The 15,349-nt window shown below is 52.8% G+C and overlaps 1 protein-coding gene across 2 annotated transcripts in view; it reads left to right on the top strand.

Moving 5' to 3' along the window:
- SHB (SH2 domain containing adaptor protein B) overlaps positions 1-15,349 on the top strand; it is a 134,215-nt gene that overhangs the window by 97,735 nt on the left and 21,131 nt on the right. Inside the window, exons 4-5 of one of the 2 annotated variants that reach the window (XM_019454435.2) lie at positions 5,066-5,237; positions 10,427-10,546. In XM_019454435.2, the coding sequence (XP_019309980.1) occupies positions 5,066-5,237; positions 10,427-10,546 (292 nt within the window). The remainder of the gene's footprint in view (positions 1-5,065; positions 5,238-10,426; positions 10,547-15,349) is intronic. The other variant, XM_019454437.2, reaches the window with a different exon arrangement.

Raw genomic sequence — 15,349 nt, 5'->3', positions numbered from 1 at the left:
AACACATTTATTTCATCTAAGCAAACGTTTACTAAATACCATCTCCATAACAAGCACTACTTTAGGTTTAGGAGCAAACGAAATTGGAGAGGAAAAAGAGAAAGAAAATAAATCCCAGGCACTGTCCCCACAGAACACCCAGGCTGACTGGGGAAGAGTGGGAGGGGTGTCCGTGGAGCTGTGCCAAGTGTTTCTGGGGAGGAAGGGGCTCCCAGCAGGCAGTATCCGGGGAAGCATTGTGGAGGGTGGCCTTTTGCCAGGTCTTGGAAGCTTCTAGATGTCATAGAGATGGAGTAGGAGGGTGGTCATCCCAGGCCTAGAGGTGGGAAGCACACCACAGACTGAATGAGGGAGGCACAGCCCCTGCCTGACCACAGGGAAGGAGGACCTGAGGGGACAGAGGGGGAGCTGGCAGTGGTGACCCAGAGGCCTGGGCTCCAGCCTTGCCTTCCCTACCCCCATCCCACCCTTTAGCTTTGAGACCCTTTGAGGTGAGTTCTTCCTCACCTCTGAGTCCCGATCCCTCACCCATCACACACAGGGTGGTGGGGCTATTGTGAGAGTCAGAGCCAATGGGGGTGCCTGAGACACCGTCTCCGTTATTGGCAGTGACTAAACACAAGACCAGTTGGTATAAAGTCTGTAATACAAGTAGGAGGGGACCACCAGAGTTGGAGGCTAATGCAGATAGAGGAAAGGCCTCCTGGAAGGGCAGTGCTGGGGGGCACCTGAGCTGGGTCTTTAAAGGCTGAAACCTGTTGTTAGACCGGAATTTTTGGAAGGACATTTGAGGCCTCTCATGTCTCCCACTGCCTCCCAGGGCCTGGTCCTGCCCACCTGAGCCTCCTCTCCCTCCTGCACAACTCTGACTTCCATTTGTAATTGCCTATAGGTGCAATTAATTAGGTTCTGTCGTTCTAATGACTCACAGGGGTGGCATATTTTTTCTCTAAATGCAGATATTCTTTTGAGGGTTTGTGTCTTTATCTTTTGCAGAAAATCACTAAATTAAAAGAATTGCCATTTTAAATTGCAGATTAAAGAGAAACTTAATTAGAAGGAATGAAAGCAGTTGTGTTTGGAGCTTTTGTTCTTAACATTTTTTTTCTTTTGCTGCTGAATCACTGTACTTGCAGTTGGTGTATTTTATTTTAGGTGAAATGATTTGCCTAATTAAGCCTGTCATTCATCACCACCTGTTCCCTCTAAATATATGGCTATATTATTAAGCTTGCAGGCGAATGTATAAATTAATTCAGTGGGGAATTACAGTGTTGACTGGGATATTATTAGGTTTTATCCAGTTTATCTGGTATGAAAACCGATATTTTCTTCCAATAAAGTGAAACAACAGCTCATTAAGCTTCTTCATTCATTCATTGGGCACCGGTTATGTTGCAGGCATGTGCGAGGCATAGGGCACAAGGGTAAATGTGGTACAGCCCCTGCCCCTGAGGGTCTCATGGGGCACCAGACCACGAAACTGGCCATTAGGATGCCATTAGGAGCAAGGTGAGTCTGGAGAGAGGGTGAGGTCAGGGAAGGCTTCCTGGAAGAGGTGGCCCCTGAAGGGCAAGTGGAGTCAGTTAGGTGGAGAGGCTGGTAGAAGGTTGTGGGGTTGTGGCCATTCAGGCAGAAGAATGGCCTTGAAGTGCTCATGGTGCAGACTAGGCTGGACAGACAGCCAGGTCAGTGGCTGTGCTGCAGAGCTGGGGTTCCTTCTGCGATCAGTGCTCCATGCTCCATGCCTGTCCTCACCTTCCGTGCCAGGGGGTATGTGGTAGGATTTTATATTGACAGAAATCTCCAAATTCCAATTTTAGTCCCGAGGTGAACATGTCTTAAAGTTCCTCTGGTCTCTCCTCCTCTTTAGCCTGTGGCAAAACTATACCTAGAGCCTCATCTTCCCCCCCAACCCCCACCCCAACCTCTTCCCACATCATGCCACTTCCCTGTCCACCTCAGCACTCTTAGCCCCCCGGGCCAGAGGTCTGCTGAGCAGCCCCCTCTCCATTCCTAACAGTCTCAAAGTTAGCAGAGGGAGGGACTGTGGAAAAGTGCACACTGGTCCATGATCCCTGGCCCCCCTCTCCTTCTGTGCCCCAGATCTCCTGTCAGTGGAGCATCACAAAGAGTCTTGGCTGGCTCAGCCCATGAGTAGTCAAGTCCTGTTGGAGTCATCTCTTAACATCCCTCCCCTCACTGAGGTATTCACCTCCATTACTTTCCCTAACTGGTCTCCCTGCCTCCCTGTTTGCCCCCCACATACCCTCTCCATCAACAGAGTCAATCTGAGGATGGCATTCCCTGATTGATCCGTCCATAAGATCAAGACCCAGCTCTTTAGAAAAGGGCTGTGTGACCAGGTGCTCACCCCTGCCCAAGGTCACCCATCCAGAGCTCTGCAAGGCAGGTGATTCACCTCTTCCCAAGAGGTGACCCCCCCACCCCCACCCAAGAACATACACCATTTGACTAGTTGCCATGAGGGCTGGTGTGTTCAGCAGGAGCCCTGGTGGGAGAGCCAGGTTGCTGGGAAGCCAGGCAGGGGCCCATGGTGACATGTGCCAGGGCCCCAGCTCTGGGCTTCACCCCTTCACTACCATGGTGAAAGCCCAGGTTATCAGCCAGATGGAAGAGGGCTCTCTCAGACACCCAGCCCCAGGATGTGTACCTTAGAAGGGCCTTGTCATTGCTGTCTGTCCCTGTGGTTGGGACAGAACTGTAGCCTGAGAGGAGGGCAGAGCCCCCAGCAAGCCCTCACTCTCTCCCCTCCCCACACTTCCAGTCCTGGTCTCCCAGCTTGTCAGTGTCTCTAGATTAGAGTTTGGCCTCTGTCCTCCTTCCTCACGAATTTTAATTATGATTTTCTGAGTCCTCACCTCCTGGAGAATGCCAGCCCTGTCCCTCCGGTGCTCAGGCCAAAAGGCTGTAGCCCATCGATCCTCTTTCCCGCACACTCCACTGGGAATGCACAGACAAGCCCTGTCGGCCGGTCCAGCAGTGGCATCCTCACTGCTCTCCTTGTGCACCTCTCTCTCTCTTTCAATTATAAACTTTTTTAAGAGCAGTTTTAGGTTCACAGCTGAATTGAGCAGAAAGTGCGGGGAGTTCTGATAAACCCCCGTCCTCCACCCTTTTTGGCACAACTGTCCTGTTCAAAAGTGCCAGGTGAGACCCTCAGAATGACTCTCCCTTTCTCTCAGAATAAAACCAAAGTCCTTCACAAGACACAATGCCTGATGATCTGGCATGGTTTCCTCCCACCAACCCTCCATTCCCACTGGACTGTATTGTTTCTGTCGCCCGAGGCATGTTCCCACCTCCGGGCCCTTGAACTTGCTCTTCCCTCCGCCTGGAATGTCCTTCCTCTGGGTTTTCTTCATGGCAGTTAGAGCAGCTGGTAGGTATGCTGTAGCTCAGACGTATCCCCCTTACTGTGTCTATCCCTGCCCGGACTCTGAACTCCTCCGGCAGGATTTCTGTCTGATTTGCTCACTGCTCTTTCTCCAGCCCTGACCTTGCCTGGCACATGGGAGTGAGGGTTGAGGAGCGGAGCAGGTTGATGGACGGGCTGCCAGCCTCCCCTGCAGTCATGAGAGTGACCATGCACACGTGGGTCCGGCATGTCTAGAGCCTTCCATTAGCAGGAATCTCCCTTCCCGTTGTTTCCCATCATGGTTAATGCAGAGTGTGTTTTGGAGGGATGGAAATGCTTTGCAGTCCTGATGGATGATCTTGCTCAGCGGCAGAGACCTAGAACAAGTTCACCCACATTCCACTCCCCCCACAGTCAGAGCTGGGTTTTCCCACCACCTCTCCTGAATGTGAGGTTGACGGCTCGCCACTTCTGTGCTTGCTCTTTGGAGATCGTGTGTCCGTGGGCCTGCAGCTGGACCTGGCTTTGGGAGCTTGTTCCGCAGGCCCTGGCCCGTCTCACTCTGTGTGCTAGGCCCTTAAGAGGTTATTCTGTCATCTGATCTTCACAGTAATGTGGTGATGGGAAATGGGGCCTCAGAGAAGTTGAGTAACTTGGCCAAGTCACACAGCTAGCCACTGACAGTCTTGGGAGAGGAACTCGGTTCAATTTGGAAGCTTGTGTGAAGTACCTGGCATGGTGTCCACACTGAGCAGACATGATAATAATAATAATAAAAGTAAATATTTATTATAATGTTAATTGAATAGAACTACATGCCAGGCACTGTGCTAAACTCTCGGTGATGTCACCTGCCTGAATTCTCGCAACAACCTCATGAGGTAGCGACAGTTATCATCCCTTACAGAGAAGGAGACCAAAGTCCAGAGAGATAACTTGCAAGGTGGACTAACTGGTCTTCAGGAATGCTTCTGGCAACTCTGGGTTCAACTCTGTGTTTTCTTCCCTTTGTGGGATATCTCCAGGGTCCTGCCCTTGAGAAACATCCTCCCCAAGTCTGTGGGGGTGAACGATGCTCCCACAGGCCCAGAGCCGGGAGAAACATATGGCGGGGCCTGCCCCCGTGCTGTGAACTGCTTCAGCCTCACCTGGGTGCAGGGTGTGGGACAGGGCTCTCTGCGTGTGGGGCGTCCATGCAGAGGGCACTGAATGAAGAGGAGCAGACATGGGGGGTGCAGCATGACCCTTGATTGGAACTCTGTGGGCTTATCCCAGAAGAAAGGGAGCAGATGTGGCTGGTGTGCCCTGCAGGGGATGGGAGTATGGGAGGAGAGGAGCCACTTGGAGGCAGAAATGGGAAACACCTGCCCCCCTCAGAACTGTCCAGGGAACTGAGCCCTCATGGGAGTGCCATGCCCCCCTTGCTGGAGATTGCAGGGGGTGTCCTTCGGGGATAAAGCTGAGCTCAGTGGCCTCTGGAGCCCCTTGAATGCACCATCTGGTTCTGACAGCACCTGTTGTGGGAAACTTAAGTCTCTTGAGCCATGTTCGTTCATTGCCTGGAGTTCTTCCCCCTGTGAATCGTAAAGCCCCAGTAAAAGCAGTCGACTATTACCCCACTGTGCACCACCCAGTAACCTCTTGGGTAACACTCTGGTGACCACGCACTTTCTTTCTCCCCCACAGCTCAGTTTAACGGCAATGAGAAACGGCAATCATCCCCCTCACCTTCCCGGGACCGGCGGCGCCAGCTTCGAGCTCCTGGAGGGGGCTTCAAGCCCATCAAGCATGGGAGCCCTGAGTTTTGTGGGATCTTGGGAGAAAGAGTGGATCCTGCTGTCCCCCTGGAAAAGCAAATGTAAGTTCTAAGGGAGCAAGGCACAGCCTCAGCTGCAGTTCATACAGTCACTGCTAAGGCTGAGAGAAGATCAAAGCCACCATCAAGTCAATGGCTGATGAGATTAGGGTACATGTCTCCTGATTCTTAGCCCCATACCTTTTCTCTTCATACTGTATCACCACCTTTACTTTGGATTATTATAAATTGGATTCATTTTCTAGCTACATTGATAGTTTTGCCTTACATCTGCTTGGCATTTGTTGGGCAAGGATTTAAGGCTCTAGATTTGCGTTTTCTCAGCCCCTTTCCCCTGAGATTTCCCACCTCGTGACCCAGTCCCATCCCTGCTGCCGCCTTCCCTCCCTATTCTTCCCTAACACTGTCACCCCTCCCCTTGACCATGGTGGTCACCTCCCTTCTCACTGTGTGCATGCCCCTGCTCTGCTCTGAAACCTTCAGTGGCTCCCCATCACCTCCAGGATAGTCTCATCTCCCTAGCCTGCCGCTCAGTCTGTGAATTGCCCCCAGACTGCTTTTTCAGTGTCTCGCCATTCCATATACCTGGACTAAAGTGAGCTTCTCCAGGTACTTGATAAATCGGGTCCTGCATCTTCTGCTAATACCTTTAGCTGTATCATCCTCTTAACAAGCAAGTGTGCGATAAATGGGGTTATCATCCCCGTCACGTAGCTGGGAAATCAGGACTCCAAGAGGTGCACAGCCTTGGGATGTCACAGCCCACAGTGCAGAGGCAGGATTGGAACTCCAGCCCTGTGCCTTGACCTCACTCTCCCCTCACTCACCTGTCCTCGTACACACTCTTATCCCTCACCCTTCGCACAAGACTGGCACAGAGGAAGCACCATAAGGACAGGAGATGTGCTGACAGCTCGCCGATCCCTCATCAGACTGTCCCGCATGTGTGTCACGTACTATATTAATCTCCAGCGGGGGATTCTGGCCTCAGCACAGCCGGCAGTGCATCCCTCACAGGAAATGCTCACTTGGCGAACAGATGCAGGGTTTTCCAAATGACATCATGTGCAATGGGCCCCTTTTTCAGCTATCATCTGATAGATATGCTATCATCTGGGGGGGGGGGGGTGCGCAGCCTCCTCTGTGACCCCCCATGCCTGCTGTACCGAGCACATGGGGGAGCACTCCCAGTGGGCGTCTTTGCTAACTGTCTGTCACAGCCACCCAGATTGGGTGGTAGGTTTTGCTTATTTCTGATCACTGTGTACTTTTTAATTAACAAAACATGATCCAGAGATAGCTGGGTGCTGTTCAGCCTGCATCCTAACCATTTCCACCCAATATCCCTCTCTAGCTCCTGCCCCTGTTGGAACATAAGCTCTGTGAGGGCAGGAACTGATCTGGGTCACCACTGCATCCTCAGTGCCTTGGAACGATGCCTGGCACATAATAGGTGCTCAAAAAACAGTTGTCCAGGAAATGGATGAAGTCCTCAAAGAGCTGTCAGTGCTGTTTCTTTCCCTTCCATCACCTCCCATTCTCTCTCACTCAGCACAGTAGACGACTCCCTCCTTTGAAGATACACTCTGCTCCTGGTTTTTCTCCTGCCTCCCTGGCCACCTCTTCTGTCTCCCCAACTGGCTCCTCACCTCACTCAGCTTGACCTGAGGGCGGGATGGTCTTGGGCTGGGTTTCCAGCTACGTGTTCTCCCTGGGTAGTCTCAGCATCCCACACACCACCTGGAACTCCCAGCTCCTACATCCAGCTGCCATCTTGGCATCTCTACTTGGCTGATGAATGGGCTATCTCAAATTTAGTATGTTTAAAACTGGGCTCCTGATCTTCTCCGGACACTTGCTCCTCCCCCAGCTTCCCCACCTCCATAAATGGCATCACATCTACCTACTTATTCAAGCCACCAATCTGGAGTCTTCTTGGATTCCTTTTTTTTTGCCTTACACTAGCATCTAATACATTACTAGGTTCTGCTAGTTCTCCACGCAGAATAACAGGCTGAATCCATCTGTTCCTCTTTGTCTCAGAGCCACCTCCCGTGTGGACCACCGCAGAAGCCCCCTACCTCATCTGCCACTCTACTGCCCCTCTGGCCCCTCTTCAGGGTAACCTGGTTGGTCTTTTGTAAGACCATCCAGAGCAAGTATCATCCTCTTTTTAATACTCATTGCCCTCTGCTGTGCTTAGATGAAATCAGACTTCTTCCATTGCTCACAAGGCCTCGGGAAATTGGGCTCTGCCTCCATTTCCACTCTCATCCTGTACCACTCCCCATGCTCACAGTGCTGGGCAGGGCCATTCTTGCTGTCTTTCTGTTTTATGAACACCCCAAGCACATTCCTACTTTAGGACCTTTGCTGGTTCCTCTGCAGAGAACATGTTTTCTTTGGCTCCTTACATGATTGGCTCCTTCTCACGATACAGATTCTCAGGTCAGATTTCATCTCCTTGGGAGCCTCCCCATTCTGTTCATTCTAACTTAGGCCCTTCCCGTGCCCCAGTCAATGCCTATCACAAACTCAGGATTCCTACATAGCAGTTGTCACTTTCTGATATTGTGTCCTTAATCTATTTGTTGACTCTCTGTCTTCCCTGCATCAGCCCCATGAGATCAAGGATGTAGTCAGTGGTGAGTAAATATTGGATGAGCTAATGGGTAATGCATAGGCTGAATGGCAGTGGTTGAGTCTTCTTAATCCCCAGGATTCGGGCATGACAGGCCAGCCCCACAAAGTCCAACACATCCCCAGACAGCCTCCTGCCTAGATCCTGTTTGCAGTCCAAGCAGAGCCTGCTTGGGCCCAGCAGTTGGCCCTCAGCCCCCCATGGGACCACCCAGGCCCACCCTGTTTCCTGGTGGACAACCTCATGCTGACAGGCTGGCCAGTGGCTGGCCCTGGCCCCCTGAGTGTGTCCTTTGGCCCATCTCTCCCAAACTGCCTGGGTCTCCTTTGAATCTCGACCCGAGTCCCTGCCTTTCTCTCAGTGTGCAGTAGCTGGGGCAGCAGGGAAGGAGCCAGCAGCTCATCCTGTTTACCCACCAGGGATTACCTTTAACCAAGATCCCGAGCCCCCGGAGGCCCATCTGCTACCAGCTCAGCCCCTGTGCTCAGGGAGGGGCAGAGGGTGGGCGGCACTTCCCTAGAGACTTCTTCTAGGCCTTTCCCTGAGGATGGCTCTGCTTCAGATGGCTGGAACTTGTTTTCCTACTAAAACATGTTTGTCAGCTCACTGGGGGTATGTTACACAGGTGAAATTTCCCAGAAAACGACCTTGCCAAATCTGTTAACTCTTAGTTCTAAAGTCCATTCCATCCTTGTCTGGCTGTTTCCCCAAACTACAGTCATGAATCCCTTCCAAAGTGTGGCTTCAGCCCTCATATCTCTGGAAGTGTTTTAATTACAGGAGCCTATATTCCTCTTCATTTCTCTGTACATCTAGAAAAGAAGGCAGTCTACACTTCCCCTGCCCCTTCCCCTGCAGAGATCCAGCCCCAGAGCTGACCTGCTATGGGTGGTCACCTCCTGGGCGGTCAGTGACTCACATGCCCACTGGGCAGGGACACTTGTATCTGCTCTTCCCGCCCTTGCTTTCCTGAAGCAGTTGGGTTTTGAGGTTATAATTATGTCATCACCACCACTGCAGCTAACTGTTCAGAACGCTGCTTTGTAAATGGCAGAAAGTGTGCACTGAAAGGCAGTGCCGTGCTTTTCCCTAAGCAGAATGCCTGTAGCAGAATGCTCAGAGGCACTGTTTGCAGGGCACCCCTGGGCCGGGACCAGGAGGCAGCAGCATCCCTGCTTACACCTGGGAATTTGAAATGTGGCCTACGGTGGGCAGCAGCCTGAATAATGATAGTTGGGGGAGTTACCCATGGCCATCTGCAAGTTCAGTCTCTTTCTATGGATGCTGGGAGCTGCCATTTGTTGAAACTCACCCACCCCAGGCTCTGCATATGCCCTTCTGTGCATCATCTCATTTAATCCTCACATCCCAAGGCGGGAGTGGAGTGACCCTAACCCAATTGAGAGCCGAAGTGCAGCCAGGTTCCGCCGCTTGTCCCTGACTGCCCAGCTGGCGAGCGGCAGAGCGGTCTGTGCCTCTGTGGCCATCCAGCACCTGTGGTTCTCTTCCTGGCCCAACTCGCCGCCCTCCCACCACCCCTGCCCCTTAGAGACTGTGATGTAAGCAGAAATGCATTCTGGGTAGACCCACTGACTACCCCCATCTTGTGATCTTCACTCTTCCTCTGAAATTTCACCTTCAACTCTCCCAATCTTGAAAATCAGTTGTTCGTCTTTTGTCCTACAGCGGGGGGGCCTTAGTCATGTCGTCTGCCATTACACCCCTACCTTCTGATTCTGCTGCTCACCACCTAGTGTCCAGAAGCAGTGATGCCGGGCTTCCCACATGCCCGACCGATGCCAGATTTGCTTGACAGGAGCACTGGTGTGGCTTTCCCACCCAACCGTCTGCTGTCCTGAGTGACAAGCACCACCCACTTGTCCCGCAGATGCCACGGAGAGTCAGCACACGTCCCTCCTGTTAGCACCCTCTGATGGCCTCCGTGTCACTCAGATGGAGAAAGCCAGGGTCCTCTCATTGCACACCGGCCCCCTGAATGGCCCTGCCTGGTGGCCTCGTGGGTTGCACTGCCCACCCCTCCCCTTTGGCTCCCTGCAGCCATGCTGGCCTCCTTGCTGTTTACCAAGCACATGGGGCACTCCTGCCTCGGGCCTTTGCCACCCCTCCCTCTGCCAGAAGCACTCTTTGCCAGTTACCCTCTTTTGTGGCTTCCTCCCTCAACTCCTTCAGGTCCACATTGAAAATGTCACTCTTTCCGGAAGGTTTCCCTGGCTCCTGCTTAAAATAGCAATCCCTACCACACGCTCCAAACCACACTACCCTGCTTCATTTCCTGCATAGCACCAAATTGTAGTGCAAGCCCTGTGAGGGAGGAGGCTGCAGGCTTGTTCACTGCTCTCTCCCCAGGATCGGGCATGCGGTACACGCTCAGCAGTTCCATACTGAATGACTGAATGCACACACACACACACACACACACACACACACACACACCTGCCTTATAACGAGGAGGCTGGGACATGCCAGCTGCCCCCAGACGGGGCTGAGCCTCCCCAAGGAGGAGTTTGCAAGGGTGTCAGCTCTGAGGGTCCTGTCCTCTTCGGGTTCTGACCCTCTCTCTCCTCTCCAGCTGGTATCACGGAGCCATCAGCAGAGGAGATGCCGAGAACCTTCTGCGGCTCTGCAAAGAGTGTAGCTACCTTGTCCGGAACAGCCAGACCAGCAAGCACGACTATTCCCTCTCCCTGAAGTGAGTACAGCCTCGCTCACCCCTCTCAGCCCTCCTCGGCAGCCTCAAGTGAAGCGCTGCCTGGCCCTTGTGTCTGTGGCAGGAAGACCCGCCAGTGTTCCCCAGGAAATGTGCCAGTGTGAGATATTTCAAGCCTTGGTTTTTCAATTTGATCCTATTCTCCTGGAAGGCAGAGGAGTTCTTAATTTCCTCCGCCCTAGAAGAGGAGGGGCATTTTCCTAGGATTCAATATTAAATACCCAAGGAAAGCTTTCATATCTGCTGTGAACCAGGAACTGAATGAAGCTCTGAGTATACCTCATCCCTCCCTCAAACCTCACAGGAGTCCTTTGATGAGAAACATATGGTCCCCATCTTGCAGATGAGGAAACTGAGGCTCAGAGAGGGACTTGGAAGGCCCAAAGGGCAGAGCCAGGACTCCAGACCAGCTGTTTGACTCTCCACAGCACTGCACTGCCGCTGTGAGAACAGCCCTTTCCCTATGTTCCAGGTTGCTGTTTGGGTGGGTCTGATTTTTATGTGTGTCACAAAGGTTGTGAGGAGTGCTGGGAAGAGCCAGGGAGAATCCTGCTGGTGTTCTCTGTGGCTGCTTTGTAAACTGTTGGGCCTTTCTGACCCATGAAGCATCACTGTTGAGATAGGCAGCCTCAAAACGAGAAAAGGGTTTTTTTTTTGCTTGAGTGCTTCATCATTCAGTGCTATTGCTAAAGGGGACCCAACAGATTATCTAAACCCCATTTTACAGATAGGAAAACTGAGGCCTAGAGAGAGGAGGGATTTCCCAAGGAAATATAGAGAGCTAGTGGCAGAATTGGGGTTTAAGAAACCCAGGCCCTTTAGCCAGCACAGACCCCCGGGAACATTGAAGCCTTCTGCCTGGCTTCCTCTCTGCACTGCTCTCCGTTCTTAGAGCCTGTGACAGAGAGAGGGCCTGCTGTGATGTGACTATCAGCTGTGTAGACATTGGCAACAGTGCAGCCAAGGAATGAGAGATTGGCCTGCACTCTGTGCTCAGGACTGAGCCCACCCTGTCTGCTGGGCTCTGCCCTGAGAGGGACCATGACAAGTTGCAGAGCATGGTCAGCAAGCAGAGGCACTGGATATCTGCCTGGGGAAGAAAGGACGTGTGGGCACATGGTGGGAACCACAAATCTCTCAAGGATTATCAGGACAGAAGGAGCAGATGTGGTCAGGGGTCCCCAGATGGGACTTATGGGCAGGCAGATTCCAGCTCAGTGAGAGGAAAAGTTTTCTAACAGTCAGAACTGATCAAGAATTAGATCCATCCAAAACTGCCTCGATAGGTAGTGAGTGTCTCATCACTGGGGGTGTGCAAGTGGGGCTGGATGACCCTTGTCAGGGAGAACATGGAGAGGATTTCTAACAGCAAAGAAGGCACTCAGGACATACAGCACCTTCATACTTCACTGTCCACCATCAGACCTGTTGGCATAAAGGATCTGTTTGGTTTTCTCAGCCGAGAAGATCTCAGTACTAAACTGCAGCAGGGCTGGGAGGCTGGACTGGCAATGAGCACAGTCGGAGATCCCTCAATGGATTGAGGAGCGGGCGGCAGGGGAGCAGATGCACATCACCAGCCATGCTGACAGGGACCAGGGGGTCCTCATCTGCCCGCTGCTGCGTGCAGCCCCGCTCCCTCCCTCACTGTCCAAGGTAACTGAGCAACCCAGGTGCTCTGAAGTGATTCTTCCAGGTCTCCAACCCCACCCCCACCCCTGCCTCAAGGTGAACTGTGCTGTTCTGGGTTTCGAGAGGTGAAGGAGGCAGGTGACAGCAGAGATGGGATTCCCACGTCACTGTCCTTCCACAATGACTGAGGCAGCCCACCCACCCCCTGGGCTTCCTCAGTGCAGCACTCAGTACGCTGCCGATCTGCATTCCTCTGTGAATCTCTTCTCTCCTGGAATCTAGGACCTGGCTAGAAGACTGTTCCCAAAACCACTGATTGAGTGCAGCAAGGAAGGGGGGGTGGAGCACCCCATACCAGTTCCGGCTGACCTTCCATGACCCTCCATGAGCTGGACAAGGGCTGAGCCTCTGCACTAGGCGGACCAGGCCCCATGGGCACCCCGGCACAGCTCTGCCTGCATGGGAACAGTAGCCTCCCCAGTACCCAGCAGTGTCCAGTTGAGGCACCAACATGGAGCCATATAAGGAATCTCAAGCCAGTTGCAGAAGTAATCATACCAACAATACCTTCAGGGTCCATTTCTCAGTCTCCTGTGAAATGTGCCCTGTTATGCAAACAGGCCTAAAATCCACCTCCTGGACGGGTCTCTAGAAGAATATTTCTATCACAGCCCCAAGTGTGCAATTCCGTTTCATCCTGGGTGTGCACCGTTCCCTAAACAGTAGTACCACTCCAGAGGGATGGACAGCACGTTGGTTCTGTTTTCACAGTACAGGCTTATAGTCCTGTGTGCAGGGCTGCATGCAGTGGAGAAAGCAGGGGATAAGCTTCCCCACTCCACGGCCTTATGGCCTGGGCAGCCGTGTCACTTTTTTGAGCTTTCTCTGTGCACAGGGGATGGCAATGCTCTTCGTACAGAGGGAAAACATCTCTAACCCAACCAGTACAGTGTAAACATTATCTTGTATTATTCCCACCCTGCCCCTGCTTTCCCAGGTTGGCCTCATGGTTTCATTGAAAGCTGTTTTTTTTTTTTTTTTTTTAAATGTTTTTATTTATTTTTGAGAGAGACAGAGACAGAATGTGAGTGGGTTAGGGGCAGAGAGAGAGGGAGACACAGAAGCAGAAGCAGGCTCCAGGCTCTGGGCTGTCAGCACAGAGCCCAACGCGGGGCTCGAACTCACGAGCTGTGAGATCATGACCTGAGCCGAAGTTGGACGCTCAACCGACTGAGCCACCCAGGCGCCCCTCATTGAAAGCTGTTTTTAAGGGCAGCAGAGAGAACCTATTGTCCAGAGTTCTGGACAGGAGTCCTGACCTACCACTCACTGCTCACTGTGTGACCTTGGGCAAATTCCTTCCTTCTGGGGCTCAGCATCCACATCTTTACATTGGGACTTTGATGGTTGCTAAGGACACCTCTGACATCAAAGAGTCTCTGACTCCCTAGATTTCCCGTGTCCATGGGCTCAGCCTTCCTTTGTCTTTGGAGCACTCTGGTCAGATCCCCTGCACCTCTCAAGCCAGGGAGGAAGTGGAAGAGACTGAGAGCTGGGCCCAACAGCCTGTGGCAGAACCCCCGATAAGAACACTCTGCCATCAGGCCTGAGTTTGGGTGACTAGTCTCTGCCCACGGGTGCTAGAAGTTTAGTTTTGCATGCTTGTCTAGAGCCATAAGATCCCAAAGGCCAGATGAGCAGTCTCACACGGCCAGATTTCCCTTGAAGAAGCCCAAAATTGAGGAGGCGAGCTGGGCCATCCTGTGGCTGGGCAGGGCAGCCTGCTAAGGGGAGGTGAGCTTGCTTTCCAGCATGGCCCTAGTTCACGATAACCAGCTCGGGAGCCAGCCAGGGGGTGATACCTGGCATTAATCACCTTAACCACAAATGGAACGACGCTGGTACTGAATGTCACGGCTGCTTGGGACAAGTGCCAGCTTTGCCAGCCACCACATGACGTGTGAAGTCTCTCAGATCTCCAAGGCCTGCCTGGTAGGGGCAGGGTACGATCAGCCTTCCCCGTGCATGGTGTTGTCAGGAGCATGGTGTAAATTGACATTGGGATTCCAGCTGTGTTTTTATGTGTGGATCCTTTGTGAGGATGTTCTAGGGTGGAGGAAAGATTTGGGGGAATCCAGCCTCAGATGACAGCCCTCCACCTCTTCCATCCTTCTCTCAGCAGATATTTACCAGAACCCACTGTACCAGGCACTGGGCAGGGCAGCATAGAGAGCTGAAATGAGAACAGCTCAGCTTAGGCCACAGGAGCTCACAGCCTGGCCCATCCATCCTGGGCCTTGCTACAGCCAGGTTTGCATGAAGGTCCTTGGGGACCTGGAGTTGGCACAGGAGTGGGCAGTCCCTGACATGGAGGGTTAGAAGTTGCAGGTGCACTTGAGCCTTAAAGAGAGGGTAAGTGGTCCCCAAGCAGGGACAGCTTGGGGGGATCTCAGGTGGCAGGGACAGCCCAGGCAAAGCCCTAGAGATGCAGAAGAGCTGTTGGCAGGCCTTGTGCCTGCCTCACAAAGGAGTTGAGACTTAATATTTAGTGATGGAGCCACTAAAGTGTAGGGCCACTCTCAAGGACCTGCCTTTATGCTTTAACCCCACTTCTTGACCCTGTCTCCCTGAGTATCTGCACGACCTTACATCTTAGAAGGCCTGAGCTTTTGCCCTAGGACAGCCCCACCAGGTGGCGAGGGCAGAGAGCACCATCTTTTTCATTTTAGGGTAAAGGCAGCTGAATGAACTTCCAAAACTGGAATGGAGGCCACGGACTCCCAGCCCAGTCTCTTCCCACCCCTCTCAAGCACTTCTTATACCAGGTCAGAGATCACCTGGAATGACCTTAGAGGCCTCTCTGGTCCTGCCTTTCCTTCATGGGTGGGGAGACCCAGACCCAGAGGGGAATCGTGATTGACCTCAAGGCTACCTAGGTGGCAGCTGACCACACTGACAATAGAGACGGCGACTGCTCTCCACTGTGGGGACTGGCCCAAGCTGCCACCCATCTGCCCCACTAAATGCTCCCTGCACTCATGGTGATCCAAAATGACGCCTGCGCTCCTCACCTCACTGCCGGTAGATCCCCTCCCTGGCAGATACCCCCCACCTGTGGAGCAGCTTTACCGAGACCTTGCCCAGCTGCTTTGG

The sequence above is a fragment of the Panthera pardus genome, unplaced genomic scaffold (assembly GCF_024362965.1).
Source record: "Panthera pardus isolate Hobbes unplaced genomic scaffold, ASM2436296v1 HiC_scaffold_20, whole genome shotgun sequence".
In the NCBI taxonomy this organism is placed as follows: domain Eukaryota; kingdom Metazoa; phylum Chordata; class Mammalia; order Carnivora; family Felidae; genus Panthera; species Panthera pardus.
The sequence above is the reverse complement of the archived record's forward strand: the minus strand, read 5'-3'. Positions and strand labels throughout refer to the sequence as shown.